The sequence below is a fragment of the Pelodiscus sinensis genome, chromosome 18 (genome assembly GCF_052426305.1).
Source record: "Pelodiscus sinensis isolate ZL-2025 chromosome 18, ASM5242630v1, whole genome shotgun sequence".
NCBI classification, from domain to species: domain Eukaryota; kingdom Metazoa; phylum Chordata; order Testudines; family Trionychidae; genus Pelodiscus; species Pelodiscus sinensis.
The window spans coordinates 7,277,987-7,293,293 of NC_143069.1; the positions used below are offsets into that span (position 1 = coordinate 7,277,987).

General features: G+C 46.3%; 2 protein-coding genes across 2 annotated transcripts in view; one reads left to right on the forward strand and one right to left on the reverse strand.

Annotated features, from left to right (window-relative positions):
• LOC149523192 (maestro heat-like repeat-containing protein family member 2A) overlaps positions 1 to 7,625 on the reverse strand; it is a 45,336-nt gene extending 37,711 nt beyond the window's left edge. Inside the window, exons 1-4 of the mRNA XM_089770370.1 lie at positions 7,515 to 7,625; positions 4,500 to 4,642; positions 1,067 to 1,189; positions 75 to 237 (exon numbers count right to left, since the gene is read on the reverse strand). Coding sequence (XP_089626496.1) covers positions 75 to 237; positions 1,067 to 1,189; positions 4,500 to 4,642; positions 7,515 to 7,554 — 469 coding nt within the window. The 5' untranslated portion in view covers positions 7,555 to 7,625. The remainder of the gene's footprint in view (positions 1 to 74; positions 238 to 1,066; positions 1,190 to 4,499; positions 4,643 to 7,514) is intronic.
• Positions 1 to 15,307, forward strand: part of LOC142823330 (maestro heat-like repeat-containing protein family member 7) — a 200,137-nt gene that overhangs the window by 74,391 nt on the left and 110,439 nt on the right. The gene's annotated exons all lie outside the window — the stretch shown is intronic.

Sequence of the window (15,307 nt, forward strand, 5' to 3'; positions counted from 1 at the left end):
GCTGTACAGAGTGTGAACCTCTGTCCTTAAATGGAAGACAATAACTTTGAAACAAAAGATGGAAGTTGACATACGATAAGCTGATGATAGGTTGCCCAGCGTAATCAAAGTGAACACGTCAGACAGCTTCAGTGGATTCAGATGACATTGAAGCTCATACATCACCTCACTGAAATAGCAGCGTGCCAGAGCCACTAATGTGTTGCTCGCTGCCACTTTTAGTTCATTTGTTGCGTCCTTAAAAAATACAAAAAGAGAGAGACTGAAGTGATTAAAGCCAACTACACCAGCCAATGCTGCTCAAATGAATCAAGTTCTTATTTCTGTTTTCCACCCAACTTTCTGAGAACAGAATCATGAGTCATAAATAATCATTGAATCGTTTGCCTAAACACTTGTCAGCCTTTCAGTTGTTTGCAAGCTGCTTAGACTATTCGCTATTAGCTATTTGTGGTGGATGATTGGCTATCATAGTGACATGATATTTTTCCCTCAGAGGAGGTGGGCAGCTTCAAGATATTCAGAGAATTTTCCTGAATAAACTATACCCTAAATCCAAATACTGCTTCTTTTGGAAACAGCTCCGATTCTGTTTAAAGGTTTCATCCTGCTGCTTAACACCATAGTATCAGAGCACCTTCCACACAAAATCAGTATCAATAATGAAATCCCTAGGAGACTTCACAAAATACTTGCTTGTTAAGAAGCGGTAGGCCTCTCTGCATCTGATATATGTCACAATATCCTGACCTTACAAAGCACTTAAGCACACGTGTAACTTGAACAAGATGAAACTAGTCACATGCTGCTTAGGACCTGGGATTTCTGGAGGACGGTGTGGGGATCTGTGGGCCCCTAGCAGTCATTAATCCTGGAGTTTCAGTATATAGTTTACAAACAATGTTTTAATTAGTTTAAGCTTTCATTCCTGTCATTAGCATATAGGGAAAACTAACTTACCTGAGTATCAGAGGGGTAGCCGTGTTAGTCTGAATCTGCAAAAGCAGTGAAGTGGGTCTTTGACCACAAAAGCTTATGCTCCAACACTTCCGTTAATCTAACTTACCTGAGTCTCTCTCATGTGCTTTGAGGCAAGTGTTATTATTTTGCTCAGTAGCCTTCTCTTTAGGACCTGGGCATCCTGCTGTAATACTTTCTCCAGGATACAGTAAATGTCTACTCTGTTTTTCTGGGGACAAAACATAAAAGAACAATTGGGGGAAATGTTTCCTTGATGACAATATAGTAATGCTATAAGCTAATATAGTAACGCAATATAGTAACACTTACGCTAATAAGCTTCTGCCCAAAAGAGTTTACAATCTAAACATGAAACAACTAGCCCAGGCTAAAAGAGCAGATCAATAGCCAGGAAAATAATTCAGGTCTTCTGATTCACTATCTGGAGTCCTCTCCACTAGACCACACTGATTCCACAGCCTGCATACTCACTCAAGTAACCCCTAGTCTTCATTTGTATAAAACTTGCTATGCCCTCCACAATCACCCCAGCTAGCAGCATTTCAGAAGAAGCTGAGCAATTTACACATTTTTTAATCAGAATAAGGGCCCTGCACTGCCCCCTTATCCAATTTCGTTTATTATTATTATTGTTGTTATTATTATTATTATTATTATTGTTATTATTAGCATGCCTTTTTTATCCACTCCAGACAGAATTTGTAAATACAATTATAAAATACCCAACTCCTGCAGTAAATCTTCTGCAGCTTTTAGGGAAAATTAGCTCAGGAGTTACCTCTACATTGACAGTAGCACACTTGAAGGTCTCTTTTATGGGGTCCATCAAAGTTCAAATTCACAGATGATACTAAATATGGAGGAGTTGAAGGTATGAGTTGTGACAGAGAAATAATAAAGAGGGGCACAGAGAAATTAGAAACCTGAGCAGAGCAAGACTGATTTCAGAGAACTGCAAACTAGCGCACCTAGAGAGGGGGTCAATATAACTGACATAATGAGAGGGAGAAAAGTGGGAAACAACAAGTGACCTGGAGTGACAGTGAAAAAAAAAGTCAGCCATCTGGGTTGGGTTTGTTACATACAGGAATCTTGTCATAAAGCAGGAAGACAACAGTTTCTCATTGTTCATCTGAGGTGTGACTGCTTCTGGCTTATTTCACTTTTTTGGCACCACATTCCCCAGAAAAGATCAACAGCTTGGAAGTAATTCAGGAGAAAATTTTAAAAAGTGCAGGGAGGCCAGCAGAACTGACTTTTAAATAGAGACCTGCAACCTCTATGGGATCTGACCTCATGCATCAGGGTGAGGTTGGGTGGGTGTAGGGGAGCCTGCCTTGACAATAAATGGCCACGTCTCCCTTTAACACGTGCGGATCTCTAACAAGCAAAACCCAGGCCTGTCTCAAGTCTGGTGCACATAAGCATGCAGGCAAGGTCATGGGAGAAGCTGTGAGAGGAAGGAATGTTTTGCATAACAATGCAGATGAAGCATGGTACGTGAGACTATGTCAAGAACACATGGCAAGCAATCTTGTACAGGTACTTCTGTTTCTGATAACCACAAATTACAGATGCAGCCATACAACTGTCAACTGTGCACATAGCAGCAACATCCTGAGTGACAGGATGTACTCCAGATAGGGTATTGGGCATGTTCCATATCCTACACAATACGTAATCAATTGGTAAATATTATTAGAACAACCAAGTCTCGCTTTGCTATAAAATGGGCTTAGTAAGAACAATCAGTGGGAGGGAATGAGCAGGATTGACCCACAGGTACTGCTCGATGTAACTAGAAGTAAATAGGCCCTTCACACCGGTGATCCAGTGCATGGTGTTCCAATGCATGGGAAGAAAAGGAACCCTGACCTCCTGCCTGCTACTGTAGGTAGCATACGGGTGAAGTGTAAGTGAACTAGTCTTTCTTATTGTATTATAGTAGCTCTTTTATTAATTGCTTTTGCATTGCTTTGCACTATATTCTTGCTTTAGAATGTATGGCATTTAAGGTTTAAATTGTGTAGTAATTGTTTTTAAGGCTTGTAAAACTTAAACAACTGTCATAACTGCTTAAAGCTTGCAATAAATAAGAAAGTGGTTAAGTATCCCTGGAGTGTCCTGGTTTCTCTTGGATCTAAAATGAATCGTATCACATCACAGTGGGAAAACAACTGGACTCCCCTGGGCTCAGATCAGGTCAGCTCTCCTCCACAGAGTCAGCACAACCGTGACTGCCTACTCCAGCCAGCCACCACCTCCTTGCTGCATAGCATGCACTGTGGAGTGAGGATGCTTAGGAGTCAGTGTTTCTTACCCTGCAGCACGTACATTGCACAGCAGGGGGCAGTATCAGAGACCTAAAATTTAGACTTTAACATCAGGAAAAATGCCCCAGCTATAAGACATCTATCAGGTTATTACATCGTCTTCATTGGAAAGTGGTGGAAACCCAGTCACTAGGAGCTTTTAAAATTGGTTTGGCCCAAAAAAATGAAAAAGGCACTGCTGGGAAATTGGATGATCCAACAAGCCTTTCACATCTGTCTCCTGTGAGTCTATAACTCTGAATTCAGGCAGCTGAAGGTGTGAACTGCCTGCTAAGGTCATAAAGCACTTTGGAATGTTCAAAGCCAATGGTTGGCTACACATTCCAGTGGTTGTGCTTTTAAAGGATGCTGCTGCAAACTGCTATTATTACTGCTCTAGTGGGGAGAGGCTCTGCCTCTTTCCATTCATTTTTAAATGTAAGGAGGATTTTTAATTGAAAATCATAATTGATAACTTATGAATACAAGCGCCCCACACTATTCAAGCGAGCCAGAAATGAACTGCTTGTCTTGGCTTCCTGGTACTTGAAACTAAAATGCCTTCTGTGTTGACCCTTAATAGAGAAATGGACTTTGCTGGATGCGAGTATTAATAAAAGAAAAAGGGGTTTGGATTATTTAAGAACCCTTCAGAGCTATATCCCAATCATATGTCATTATAATTAAGAAGTGTTGTCTTGGGTTTAGAGCAGAGAGTCAGTTCACATGGGTTTTATTCCCCATTCTTCTACTAACTCACTATGTGGTGTTGAGCAAGTTATTTAATTCCCCATGACACAGCCCATCAGTAAATGGGGATGTTTATCACTCTCCCAAAGGTGCTGTAAAACCTGATTCATGCGTAAGTAGGTAAGTGCTTTGAGGTTTTTGGATGAAGATGCTAAAGGAGGACAAAATACTGCTATAAGAGATTATAGATACCCCTACAGTGCACTTTTATAATCTACAGCCCATGTACTCCAGTGTGTACAAAAGGACAGTGCTCCTCTGAGTGTCTCTTTATTATATCATCCTGATCTGTAACAGAATTTTGCATGATGAGTTTTGCATGAAGACAGAAGGGTAAATACTGCTTACACTGAAGGTGGGCTGAGCCAAGTTCTGTATTGAATTACTTCCATGAAGTCAAACAGAATTTGGAGTGGAAACATGGAAAACAGATGTGATTTGATGAAACTGCCCTACCTCATCCTGCTGAAGTTTTTCTAGCAGAACAGTCACAACGACAGCCAGTTTGGTCTCAGCTATCTTGACAATCTGAAGGGCAATAGAGGCCTTATCTTGATCGTCCATATGGTCCAGGAGGAAAACAACCTCGCTGTAAACAGCTGAAATTAAAGGAAAGGATTCTGCTGGTTATCATTGATGTTGGGATTCAGGGCTTGTGTCTTTAATTCACTATCTAGTAAAGACTCTGTAGGAGACCAGACATGGTGATAAGTGGACCTGGGAATCATGCAAATCCTTTTCTTCCCTCATGGTGACCATGTCTGTTTGCAGAGCTATTGTGGGGGGACGGATTATAATAAGGAAAAGCTGCTCCTTTTAAATAAGATCCCCACATAAAATAATCTTTTCCACCTTTACTATTAATTTAGGCATTTTGATAGCACACAGAATAATTTAGAGCCAAGATTTTTAAAACTGGGTGCCTAAACTAAAACTCCTAAATCCATATTAACACGCCTACATCCTGATTCAACAAATTAATCACATGCCTAACTCAATGCCAACAAATAAATCTAAAGTTAAACACATGCTGAAGTGTTTTGCTTAGTCAGGGTGTCATTTCCAAAAGTGCTGAGCACCCAGAATTACCTATGGATGGTGCAAAGAACTTCTAGGGGTTCAGTATCTCTTGAAAATCAAGCCACTTTTTAAAGACCCCACTGTATGAATTTAGAAGTCAAACTTTATGCACTCTGTTTTGAAAAAAGGCTTCAGTTTTATTTTATGGTAATTTAAATACTTGCAGAGAAGACACATGGAATAGGTATTTGTCCAGTTGCCTCTAGAGACCCTAAAAGATTTTCCCCCAATGCACAACATAAGAACATAAGAACGGCCGTACTGGGTCAGACCAAAGGTCCATCTAGCCCAGTATCCTGTCTGCCGACAGTGGCCAGCACCAGGTGCCCCAGAGAGGGTGGACAGAAGACAATTATCAAGCGATTTATCTCCTGCCATCCCTCTCCAGCCTCTGACAAACACAGGCCAAGGACACCATTTTATCCCCTGGCTAATAGCCTTTTATGGACCTAACCTCCATGAAATTATCTAGCTAGGTGTTTTCCATGGGTAGGGTGATTGCCCCATACCTTTATGTGAAGCCTCAGAGATTAAGTCTTGGTAAGTCTTGCTCACATAGTCAGGATCAGTGTTACCCGTAAACTGAGCACTTGGGTGGCAGACATGTGTTTCTAATGGTTGTACACATCCGTACATGCCTCAATGCACATAAAATGTATTCTACATGTAGAATAGGAGAGAACATTGGTCAGGATGCAATTGATCTCCAGATTTGAGGGTGGGGAGGAATTTTCCCTGGGTCAGACTAGCAGGGATTATTGTTTGGGAGGTTGGGAATTTGTCTTCTTCGGGAGTATGGGGCACTGATCAACCACCAGGATCATCAGGGCATTTCTGACCTAATCATTTCTCTACCATTGCAAAGGCCTCAGACATTGGTAGCATTTCAGTTTCTCCTATCCTCTGTCTGCAGCACACAGCATCTTGGTCTCCTAGGCCTTGGGCACATCTACACAGCAGGGCTAAAGCAGAAATAAGCTACACAACTTGAGCTCTCAATTGTGCAGCTTAAGTTGAAATAGTTTATTTCGGCTTTTGGCGCTGTCTACACATAAAATGCGGGTTATAGGAGTCGGAGAAAGAAGTCCTCCAGCTTGACATTATTTGACATTATGTTGAAATAATGGCTTGCTGTGTAGATGCGGACTATGTTATTTTGCAATAACATCAGTTATTCCAAATTAACACTGCTGTGTTGACATACCCTTCAAGAGTGACAATTTTTAGTCCAAGACAAGTTTTGGTTTCAGCATAGGGTTGCTAGGTGAAACGTAATGGTTTTGTGACATACAGAAGATTAAAGTACATGATCTAATGACCTACCAGCCTTAAACTCGATGAAACTGTGAAATAGTTGATGTATTAATAAAATCAGGATTTTATCTCCCATGTGTCTCTCAGCAGAAATTCTCCTGGAGACTTAATATTTAACAAGAAATCTGAAATGCCATATTTATCTGTCTCCATTGTAACAGCATTCCAAGGCATGGAGGAGGAATTGATCAGAATTTACCCTTCCCATGAAAGATTGCTCAAGATTAGGCGATTACCCATCCTTACCCTTCGATTCCAACACCCAGATGCAGATGGAATCAGAACTGTAACTTACATTGCCCATACAGTTGCAATAGTAATGGTGAAGGATTAAGAGCACTAGTGTTGCTAAGAAACGCTTTGTTATCCTCCATTTAATATGCTAGCTATCCACTTAATATCTTAAGTAGACAGCAGGTACATCTAGACTGCAGAGTTTTTCCAGGATACCAGAGATATCCCAGAAAAGCTCTGCCACGTCCAAGGAATGCGTCTGCTTTTCCAAAAAAATATTGGAAAAGCAGACATGTTTTTTCAGCATCTCAGTAAACCTCGTTCTACGAGGAAGAAGGGATGTTCTGAAAGAGGCTTTTTTTTCTGACATTTGGCCCAGTGTAGACGGGCCAACTGTCAGAAAAGCCTCTTTCAAAAGAAAAGTGATAGAACTTTGTAGTCTAGACACAGTCAGCTAGAAGAGAAGTCCTTCTGTGTTTTCTCTTCTAATTTCTCCCATCTCTGATGCTTTGCACCACTGGATTTTGGCTCCAAGGATGCAGAAGTCATAAAATAAGGACCCATATTAACAACATAAAACAACTGGAGAAAGGAAAGAAGACCTTCCCCATAACATCCAATAGTGACACAGGTTGTCAGGAAAGTTTCCAGGTTCAGAGGCTGTAGGCCAGTCCTTCAACTCACGTCAATTAAAAGGGAAGTCAGTAGAGGCTCACTGGATTTACAGCAGCTAATGATCTGGTCATAGAAATGGAGAATATTACACGTTTCTATGCACCCATGCTCTTGAATGTGTATGTGTGGCTACAGGTTGGATATAAAATATACAATAGTGACCCTTACCTCTATCAATTACCTCCTGTTCACTCACAAATGTATTCATGGTTTAGTCTTTCCTCAACACCTTCTCTCAATCCTTTCTCCAACTAGCTCCAGTACTGAGAGATAGATGGCCTCTCAGTCTGTCAACCAGAACTTCCAGTTAAACTTACACAAGCACTATTGTGACATCCTTGTGACCAAAGCAAATTCCATAAACTGTTGATGACCAGGTAGGCACACAGGGACTCTGTCACTTTGCTGGAGAGAACTATGGTTAAGATGACCTGTCACCTGTCTATGACTTTTACTAAAAATTGCCCTAAATAAATTTTAGGTGCTGGGGAAAGGCAGCACTCCAGCAGACTCCACCGCTCTGAGAGCAGGCTAGGGTGCCACTACTACTTCCACTCCAGGTGGGTGAACTGCCCAGGGTACCCTGACTGCTCTCCAACCAATGCTCCAGCACAGCATCTGGCCCCAGGGATGCCCTGAGATGTACCACGCCAACTACTGTGGAAGTCACAAAGGTCCCAGAAAGTCACAGAATCCATGATTTCTGTGATAGAAATGTAGCCGTGTTAGTCTCGTGTAGCTGAAACAAAAAACAGGACTATGTAGAACTTTAAAGACTAACAAGATGGTTTATTAGGTGATGAGCTTTCGTGGGCCAGACCCACTTCCTCAGATCAAATAGTGGAAGAAAATTGGCACAACCGTATATACCAAAGGATACAATCAAAAAAATGAACACATGAAATTTGATTTGTCCTTTTCATATGTGTTCATTTTTTTGATGGTATCCTTTGGTATATATGGTTGTGTCAATTTTCTTCCACTATTTGATCTGAGGAAGTGGGTCTGGCCCACGGAAGCTCATCACCTAATAAACCATCTTGTTAGTCTTTAAAGTGCTACATAGTCCTGTTTTTTGTTTCATGATTTCTGTGACCTCCATGAATGATTCACAGCCTTATTCATAATCACTTTCTCCCAAATAGGCCTCTACCTACAGGTTCACAACCATCTCCTCCCTGTTGGTCAGAATCAATTCTTAAATGCCTATGCCCTGGGTTACTTCCTTCAGTTTCTGAAACAAAGCATTGTCCCCATGACATTCCAAAAACTTATTGGATATTTTGTGTTTTATCATATTACTTTTCCCACTGATGTCTAGGTAGGTAAAGTCCCTCATTACTATAAGGGTCTGGATATTTGTTTTATTTGTTCTAGAAATGCCTCATCTCCCTCCTCCTCCTGGTTTGGATGTGTTTTCCCCACTTCGTCTTTACCCAGAGACTTTCAGCTGGTCTGCCTCGTGCCTCTTTCTGGAACTCAGAACAAGTGTACAATACAACACCACCTCCCTTTTATTCCTACATGCTCTTCCTGAACAAGATGTACCCCTCTATGCCAATACTGCAGTTATGAGATTTATCCCATCAAGTATCTGAGATGCCACTTAAGCTCAGTTATGACTTGTCTATTAGTACTCCCAATTCTGACTGCTTATTCCTGTTATTCCTTGAATTTGTGAGTAGACGTCTAAAGCAGTGACACTCAAAATGGTCCATGAAACCACTTTGAGAAAACTGCTAACTGGCTACACTGGTGTGTTTATTTACTGGTGCCGCAGCCACAAAGCCTCGTGGCTCCCATTGGATCCGATTTGCTGTTTGCAGCCAAAGGGAGCCATGGGAAGCAGCAGCCACAGCTCCTTTTGCTATGACTGGCTAACCAGAGCCAAAGGGACCTGCAAGGCTCCGTGACCTCAGTGCTGGTAAATTGTAGGGTAAACTGAGGCAGCCCTCAAAGGGCTTTCATGTCGACGGGAGCGTCCACACTGCCCCGATCTGCCGACAAACAGCTGATCATCAGCTGGTCGGCAGAGCGCGGCAGCCATTTAAATTTAAATGAAGCCGCGATTATTTAAATCGCGGCTTCATTTCCCTCTGCCGATCAGCCTCATCTACATGGCTCCATCGATGGAGCTTGTAGTTTAGACACACCCCTAGAGGCCTCGACAGCTGGAGCCATGAAGGCAGCTGGCTCCCAGCTTAGGATGTAGAGCTCCCTTGTTCTTATCTCTGGCTGTAAGAGGTCCAATTGCCACACGAAGGGACAGTGAACCACACACACTAGGTGTGTGGATTACACTGCCAGCTGAGAGGAGCACGTGGGGGAGGGCGAAGGGAAAAGCCCTGCAGCAGACAGGACACAGCGTCCCCAGAGACGAACCGGCAGAGGCATATCCTCAGACATACAAGAACACATGGCTGCTGCATTGGGGAACTCAAAAATTTGGTGCCCAAATTTTCCGGTGCCCTATGCAGCTACATATTTCCCATGGGCCTAGGGACAGCCCTGACTACGGGCCCCAGAGCTGGGAGAAAACTGTCCCACATAACTGGCGCATAACTGGAGGGAGAGGAGCGAGAGCTAGTGGGGGTAGGATGTTGAGGGGAACAGGCGGTGTGGGATGGGAGCTTTCGGGGAGGGCACAGTGTGGGTTTGAGGCCTCAGGAGTAGGGTGGGCACATGAGGGGGAATGGGCAGAGTGAGGATGAGGGGGAAAGGGTGATGTAGGGGGCAGGGCCACAGTCCGGGCTCTGCTAGTTCCCCCACTTTCTGCTGCTCCTGACTCTTGGTTTGCACAAAACATTTCTTCTTGGAACAACTCGGTTCCTTGGAGCTCTTTCCTCCAACCCCGAAGCCATTGGCTGGCTCTCCCCGGGTTCATCCTTTATGCTCTGAAGTGACTTTGGTAGGTTTTAAGACTGGGAGACCCGTAGCTGTCTGTTATGCACTCCAGAGAGAAGAGAGGCAAAAACATAAATACTCTTGCTGGAGGCCTGCAGCGTAATACCCCTTATCCAGAATAACACACAAGAACCCTGAGGCTATGTCTACACTGCTAGCTTTTGCCTGCAGAGAGCATGCTAATGAGTGCCAAGAAGTTGCTAACGAGTGCTTCATTAGCATACTCTCTGCCTGCAAAGGCCCGCAGTGTAGATATAGCCTTAGGTCGAGAGGCCCAACTCCACCCCCGTCAGGCTGACTGCATGCTTCCCTCCAGCCTACAAGCAGGGTCAGGAAACCTTCCCTCTTCATTTCAACACACCCCTCCAGTGTGTTGAAAGAGGCTCTGGGAGACAGACCCATAGTCTCCTATAGACAACCACCTAACCTCAAGATGATTCTTACCAACCACCACAGGACATACCACACTAATACCAACCCTGGTACCTTCCCTTGCAACAAACCCCGTTGCCAGCTTTGTCCACATATTCATTCTGCTGATACCATTATTGGACCTAACCAAGTGAGTTATAAGATCAAGAACACATATTCCTGCGCATCCAGAAATATAATCTATGCTATCATGTGCCGAAAGTGTCCGTCTGCTATGTACGTTGGACAAACATCTCAGACACTTCGCCAAAGGATTAATGCCCACAAAACAGATATCAGACAAGATCACAAAGAGAAAACAGTTTCTTGCCACTTTAACCAGAAAGGACACTCTCTAAATGACTTAGCCACCTGCATTCTGCTACAAAGACCTTTTACATCTGCACTTGAAAGGGAATCCTCTGAACTGTCATTCATGTTAAAATTCGACACTTGCCAACAAGGACTTAACAAGTCTTTGAACTTTCTCACCCATTACCAAGACAGTTTCCCCAATTATCACCTGTTATACCATTAACTCACAAACATCCCACTCTCCCTACCTTTAATATCAGCAATTCACAGACACTTACCTTCCTTCCTCCCCCGCATCCCCCTTCTGTTCTGCAATGTGATTTGTCCTTTTCATATTTGTTCATTTTTTTTAATTGTATCCTTTGGTATATATGGTTGTGACTACTTTCTTCCACTATTTGATCTGAGGAAGTGGGTCTGGCCCACGAAAGCTCATCATCTAATAAACCATCTTGTTAGCCTTTAAAGTGCTACATTGTCCTGCATTTTGCTTCAACCCCTCCAGTGGTCCCTGCATTGCTAGCTTTTCCTGCAGAGAGCATGCTATTTCCCCTGCCGTGCCAACTTGCTCAGCGGTGCCCTTAGCAGAATCCAAGCACACGGCAGTGAGGTGTGCAGGGTACCATACCTGGCCCCACAGCCGGCCGGCCCGCCTTGTTTGCTAGAATCTGAGCAAGCCCAGACAGGTTCCTCTCGGGAGCTCTAGCGGACCCTTCCTAAAAACGTGTTTGGCGACATGTTCAGTAGATGCACGGCACTAACGGGTGCTCCCACTTCTCTTCCAGATGGACACAATCGGCTTGAAGGAGGAAAACGTCCCGCTGTACAAACAGAGGCTCAGGGACCATAATCTCAACGGGCGCGCGCTGGTCTACAGTGACAACACTGAAATCAAAGAGGCCCTGCACATGAGTCTTGGCGAATGGACCCTCTTTAGCATCCATTTCCTTGGAGCCTGGGTGCAGGGGGGGGGTATGATCTGGGGCGGTGGATAGGGGTGCAGGGTCCAGGAGGGGGTATGGGCGCAGGAGAGGACTCTGGCCTGGGGGAGGGGCTCTAGAGGGGTGCAGGGTCAGGGAGGGAGCTGTGACCTGGGTGAAGGGGGAGCAGAAGGTTTGGGGGAGGGGGTGCGGGTGCCAGAGAGGAGTCTGGCCTGGGGGAGGGGTGTCGGGGGGGTGCAGGGTCAGGGAGGGAGCTGTGACCTGGGTGAAGGGGGAGCAGAGGGTTTGGGGGAGGGGGTGCGGGTGCCAGAGAGGAGTCTGGCCTGGGGGAGGGGTGTCGGGGGGTGCAGGGTCAGGGAGGGAGCTGTGATCTGAGGGAATGGGGGACGCAGGTTCAGGTGGTCGCCTGGGACAGGCAGTCGGGGAGGGGACGTGGGCGCCAGGGGCAGGCTCTGGCTGCAGAGGTGCCTACCTAGGCAGCTGCGTATGGGGAAGCCCGACTGTCACCTGAGGGGATGGGGGAGCTCAATTTTCAACTGTGGGGAATGGAGGAAATACTGTGGAGTGGAGGGAGCGAGATGGGGGGGGCTGAATTGTTCCCGGAGGGGAGATCTCCCTGGCTTGGGGGGGGGGGGGCGTTTCCAGCAAAGCCCTCACATAAGAGGGGGACAGATGGGGGGAGGGAGAGGACGGGGATGGGCAGGGCAGGTGGAAATGGGGAGGGGCAGGAGAAGGGAAGGGGGAGGAGATGGAGGAGAGCAGGGGATAGGAGTGGGGGCAGGGATGAGGAGCAGGACAGAGGCAGGGCAGTGGTGGTGATGGCTGGCGGCTTTGCCAGAATAGCTGTGCCGGGGGGGGGGGGGGCTTTTGCCACACACCCAAGCCAAGCCAGCTGTGGCGGCAAAGCCTTGTGATGTAACCTAAGCCCTTGGCAAGGTCGGGATCAACCTGCTCTGACAATTTCTCGGACCGGCGGGTTGAGAAACAAGGATCATGCAGGGAGATGGGGATGACTAGGAAGCGAATCCAGGTGTGGGGGGAATATCCTGGGTTGGAGGGTCAGTCGATACCCCCGCCTGCCACTGTCTGCCGGGGCTCTGCCCGCAAGATGGAACCAACAGCTGAGTTTGCTTTTCTGCCCCGTCGTGGGCACAAAAGGCCCAGAGCAGCCTCCTGCTATCTTGGAGGAAAGGGGCCAAAGTTCAGGAAGCAGGTGCCAGGCTGGGCTGGAATCCGCGAGCTCCGCTTTTGCTTTGCCCTTCCTGGAAGCTGGGCTGCAGGTGAGTGGCGGTTTCATCTCTGCTCTTGGGGTGTTTCTTGTGGGTTCCGAGTGTGGATCTGAGAGGGGCTGCGCAGGGGCAGTGTCATGAACGTGCTGTAAGCGTTACAGCCCCTTCTGCGCAGGCTGGCTCCAGCCTCCCGTCTGTCTCCAAGCCCTGGGGGAGAGGCAGGAGGCCAGCAGCATGGCCTAGTGGAGGGGGCAGGGGGTTGGGTGTAAGAACTCCCGGGTTTTAATCTAATGCCACCTAGTGACTAAGGCACAGAGTTGTGTGCTAGACCCTTGCTCCTCAATTCTGCGCTCACTCTCGCGCTGGTGACCTTGGAGAGGCCTTTCAGGTCTCCCTTTCCCTGTCCATCAAAGGCAGGCAAGTGCGATGTAATGCCCTGGAGCAAGTGCTTTGGGACGTGTCGCACAAGTGTGCCTGGCTCACAAGCGTGTCAGCACAGCTGTGTAAAAGCGTGACGAGGGTTTTGAGATCGATGCCGAAGGCGTGTGAGGCTGTAGCTGGCCAAGTGACAGGGAAATGAAAGGTCGGAGTTTGGTTGGTTAGATTTTATGGTAATACACTGAGACGAAGCACTTTGGGCGTATAAACGATAATGTCTTTCCAAGTGCGTTAGTTCAAGCCGTGTCCTAGGAGCCAAGAGGTGAGACAAACATGCTTGGTCCTGTCTCGGTGCAGGGGTGGACTAGATCAGTGCTTCTCGACCAGTGGTACGAGTCCCCTTAAAGGTACTCAAGAGATGTCTGGGGGATACGTCAACACAACTGAAATTTGGAGAAAACTGAATTTTAGTTTTCAGTTTGACAGCGCTTTATTCTTTTTGTACCTTTTACACCCAAAAATGCCATCGCCCGCCCGGCTACGATTCAGTTGTTTAAACAAATGTGTTGCAACGGTAGAAAAAAATTGTGTGTGTCTGAAAACTGTAGGTACTGGGGGTACTTACACATTTTTTTTTAAAGGGGGTACATTATAAAAAAAGTTTGCGAAACACTGGACCTATCATGGTCCCTTCCACTCAGACTTTTCTATGATTCTGTGACAGGGCTGGGCGATAATTTTCAGAAGGGGGCCACTTAATGGATTTTGGTATGGGGTCATAGGCCGGCTCCACCCACAGAAGGGGCGGAGCCTGAGGCAGAAGGGGCGGTGTTGTGGACTAGCCCACCCTCAGAGTTCTCCGTGGCTGAGGCTTTCAATTAAAAGCACAGAAAAGAGCTCACAGCTTTGCCACTACTGGCAGCTGTCCAGCGTGGCTACAGCTTTTTAAAGGGCTCGTGGCTCCTGCCCCTGCTGTAACCATGAGCCGTGAATCATTTAAAACTGGATCCTGCTGCCTGAGTCCCCACTTAGAATTCGGCGGCATGGGCAGCAGGATCTAAACAGAAAGCGGCCAGATCACAGTGTTTGGTAGGTTGCATCTTACCCAGCCCTGTTCTCTGAGCTGGTTTCGAAACCTCCGTGTCCTCCTTATGGTCTGACAGCTGCAGATTTACTGCCTGTCTCTCCTCTCGTGGCCCAGCCTAGCCGCAGCTAATGGACTAACTCAGGTTAGCATCACCTGCCCTGTCTTGGTGACTCTTCACAGCTGAACGGCCTATAAGGCATCGTGCTGGTCTTCTGATCTCTTGGTGACTCCTCTGCCTTCTGTTTATTTCTTTCTCCCTAGCTGGCCGATCGAGTCAAACCCTGTCAGTGCGTGAAGGCCCCAGGAATTACGAGTGCGATGGTCTCCCATGCCCAAGGTAATCGGCTGGCTAGTAATGGATGGGCTGCTTGGTTATCAGGTTAGGCTGCACAAGCCAGGTCTATGGGACCCCATGGCCAGCTGGCACCTGGTTCACAGGGAGGCAGCTGTACTAAGCTGAAAATGGCTGGAAGACACCACCATCATTAGGCTCCAGAGTCAACAGCACTTGCTCCTCTTGGAGCTACTTGTCTGTGGCAGGCAGCACAGCTTAGCAGCTCATTGGGACGTCTCCTTTCTGTTGTGAGATCTGGCACTTTAGAATGGCTGTAGCTATTGAAAGCAAAGGTGCACAGCTATAGGCATGGGGGTTTCCAGCTTTATTCACCTAGGTGGCTGATTCCAGGAAGCAAGGGT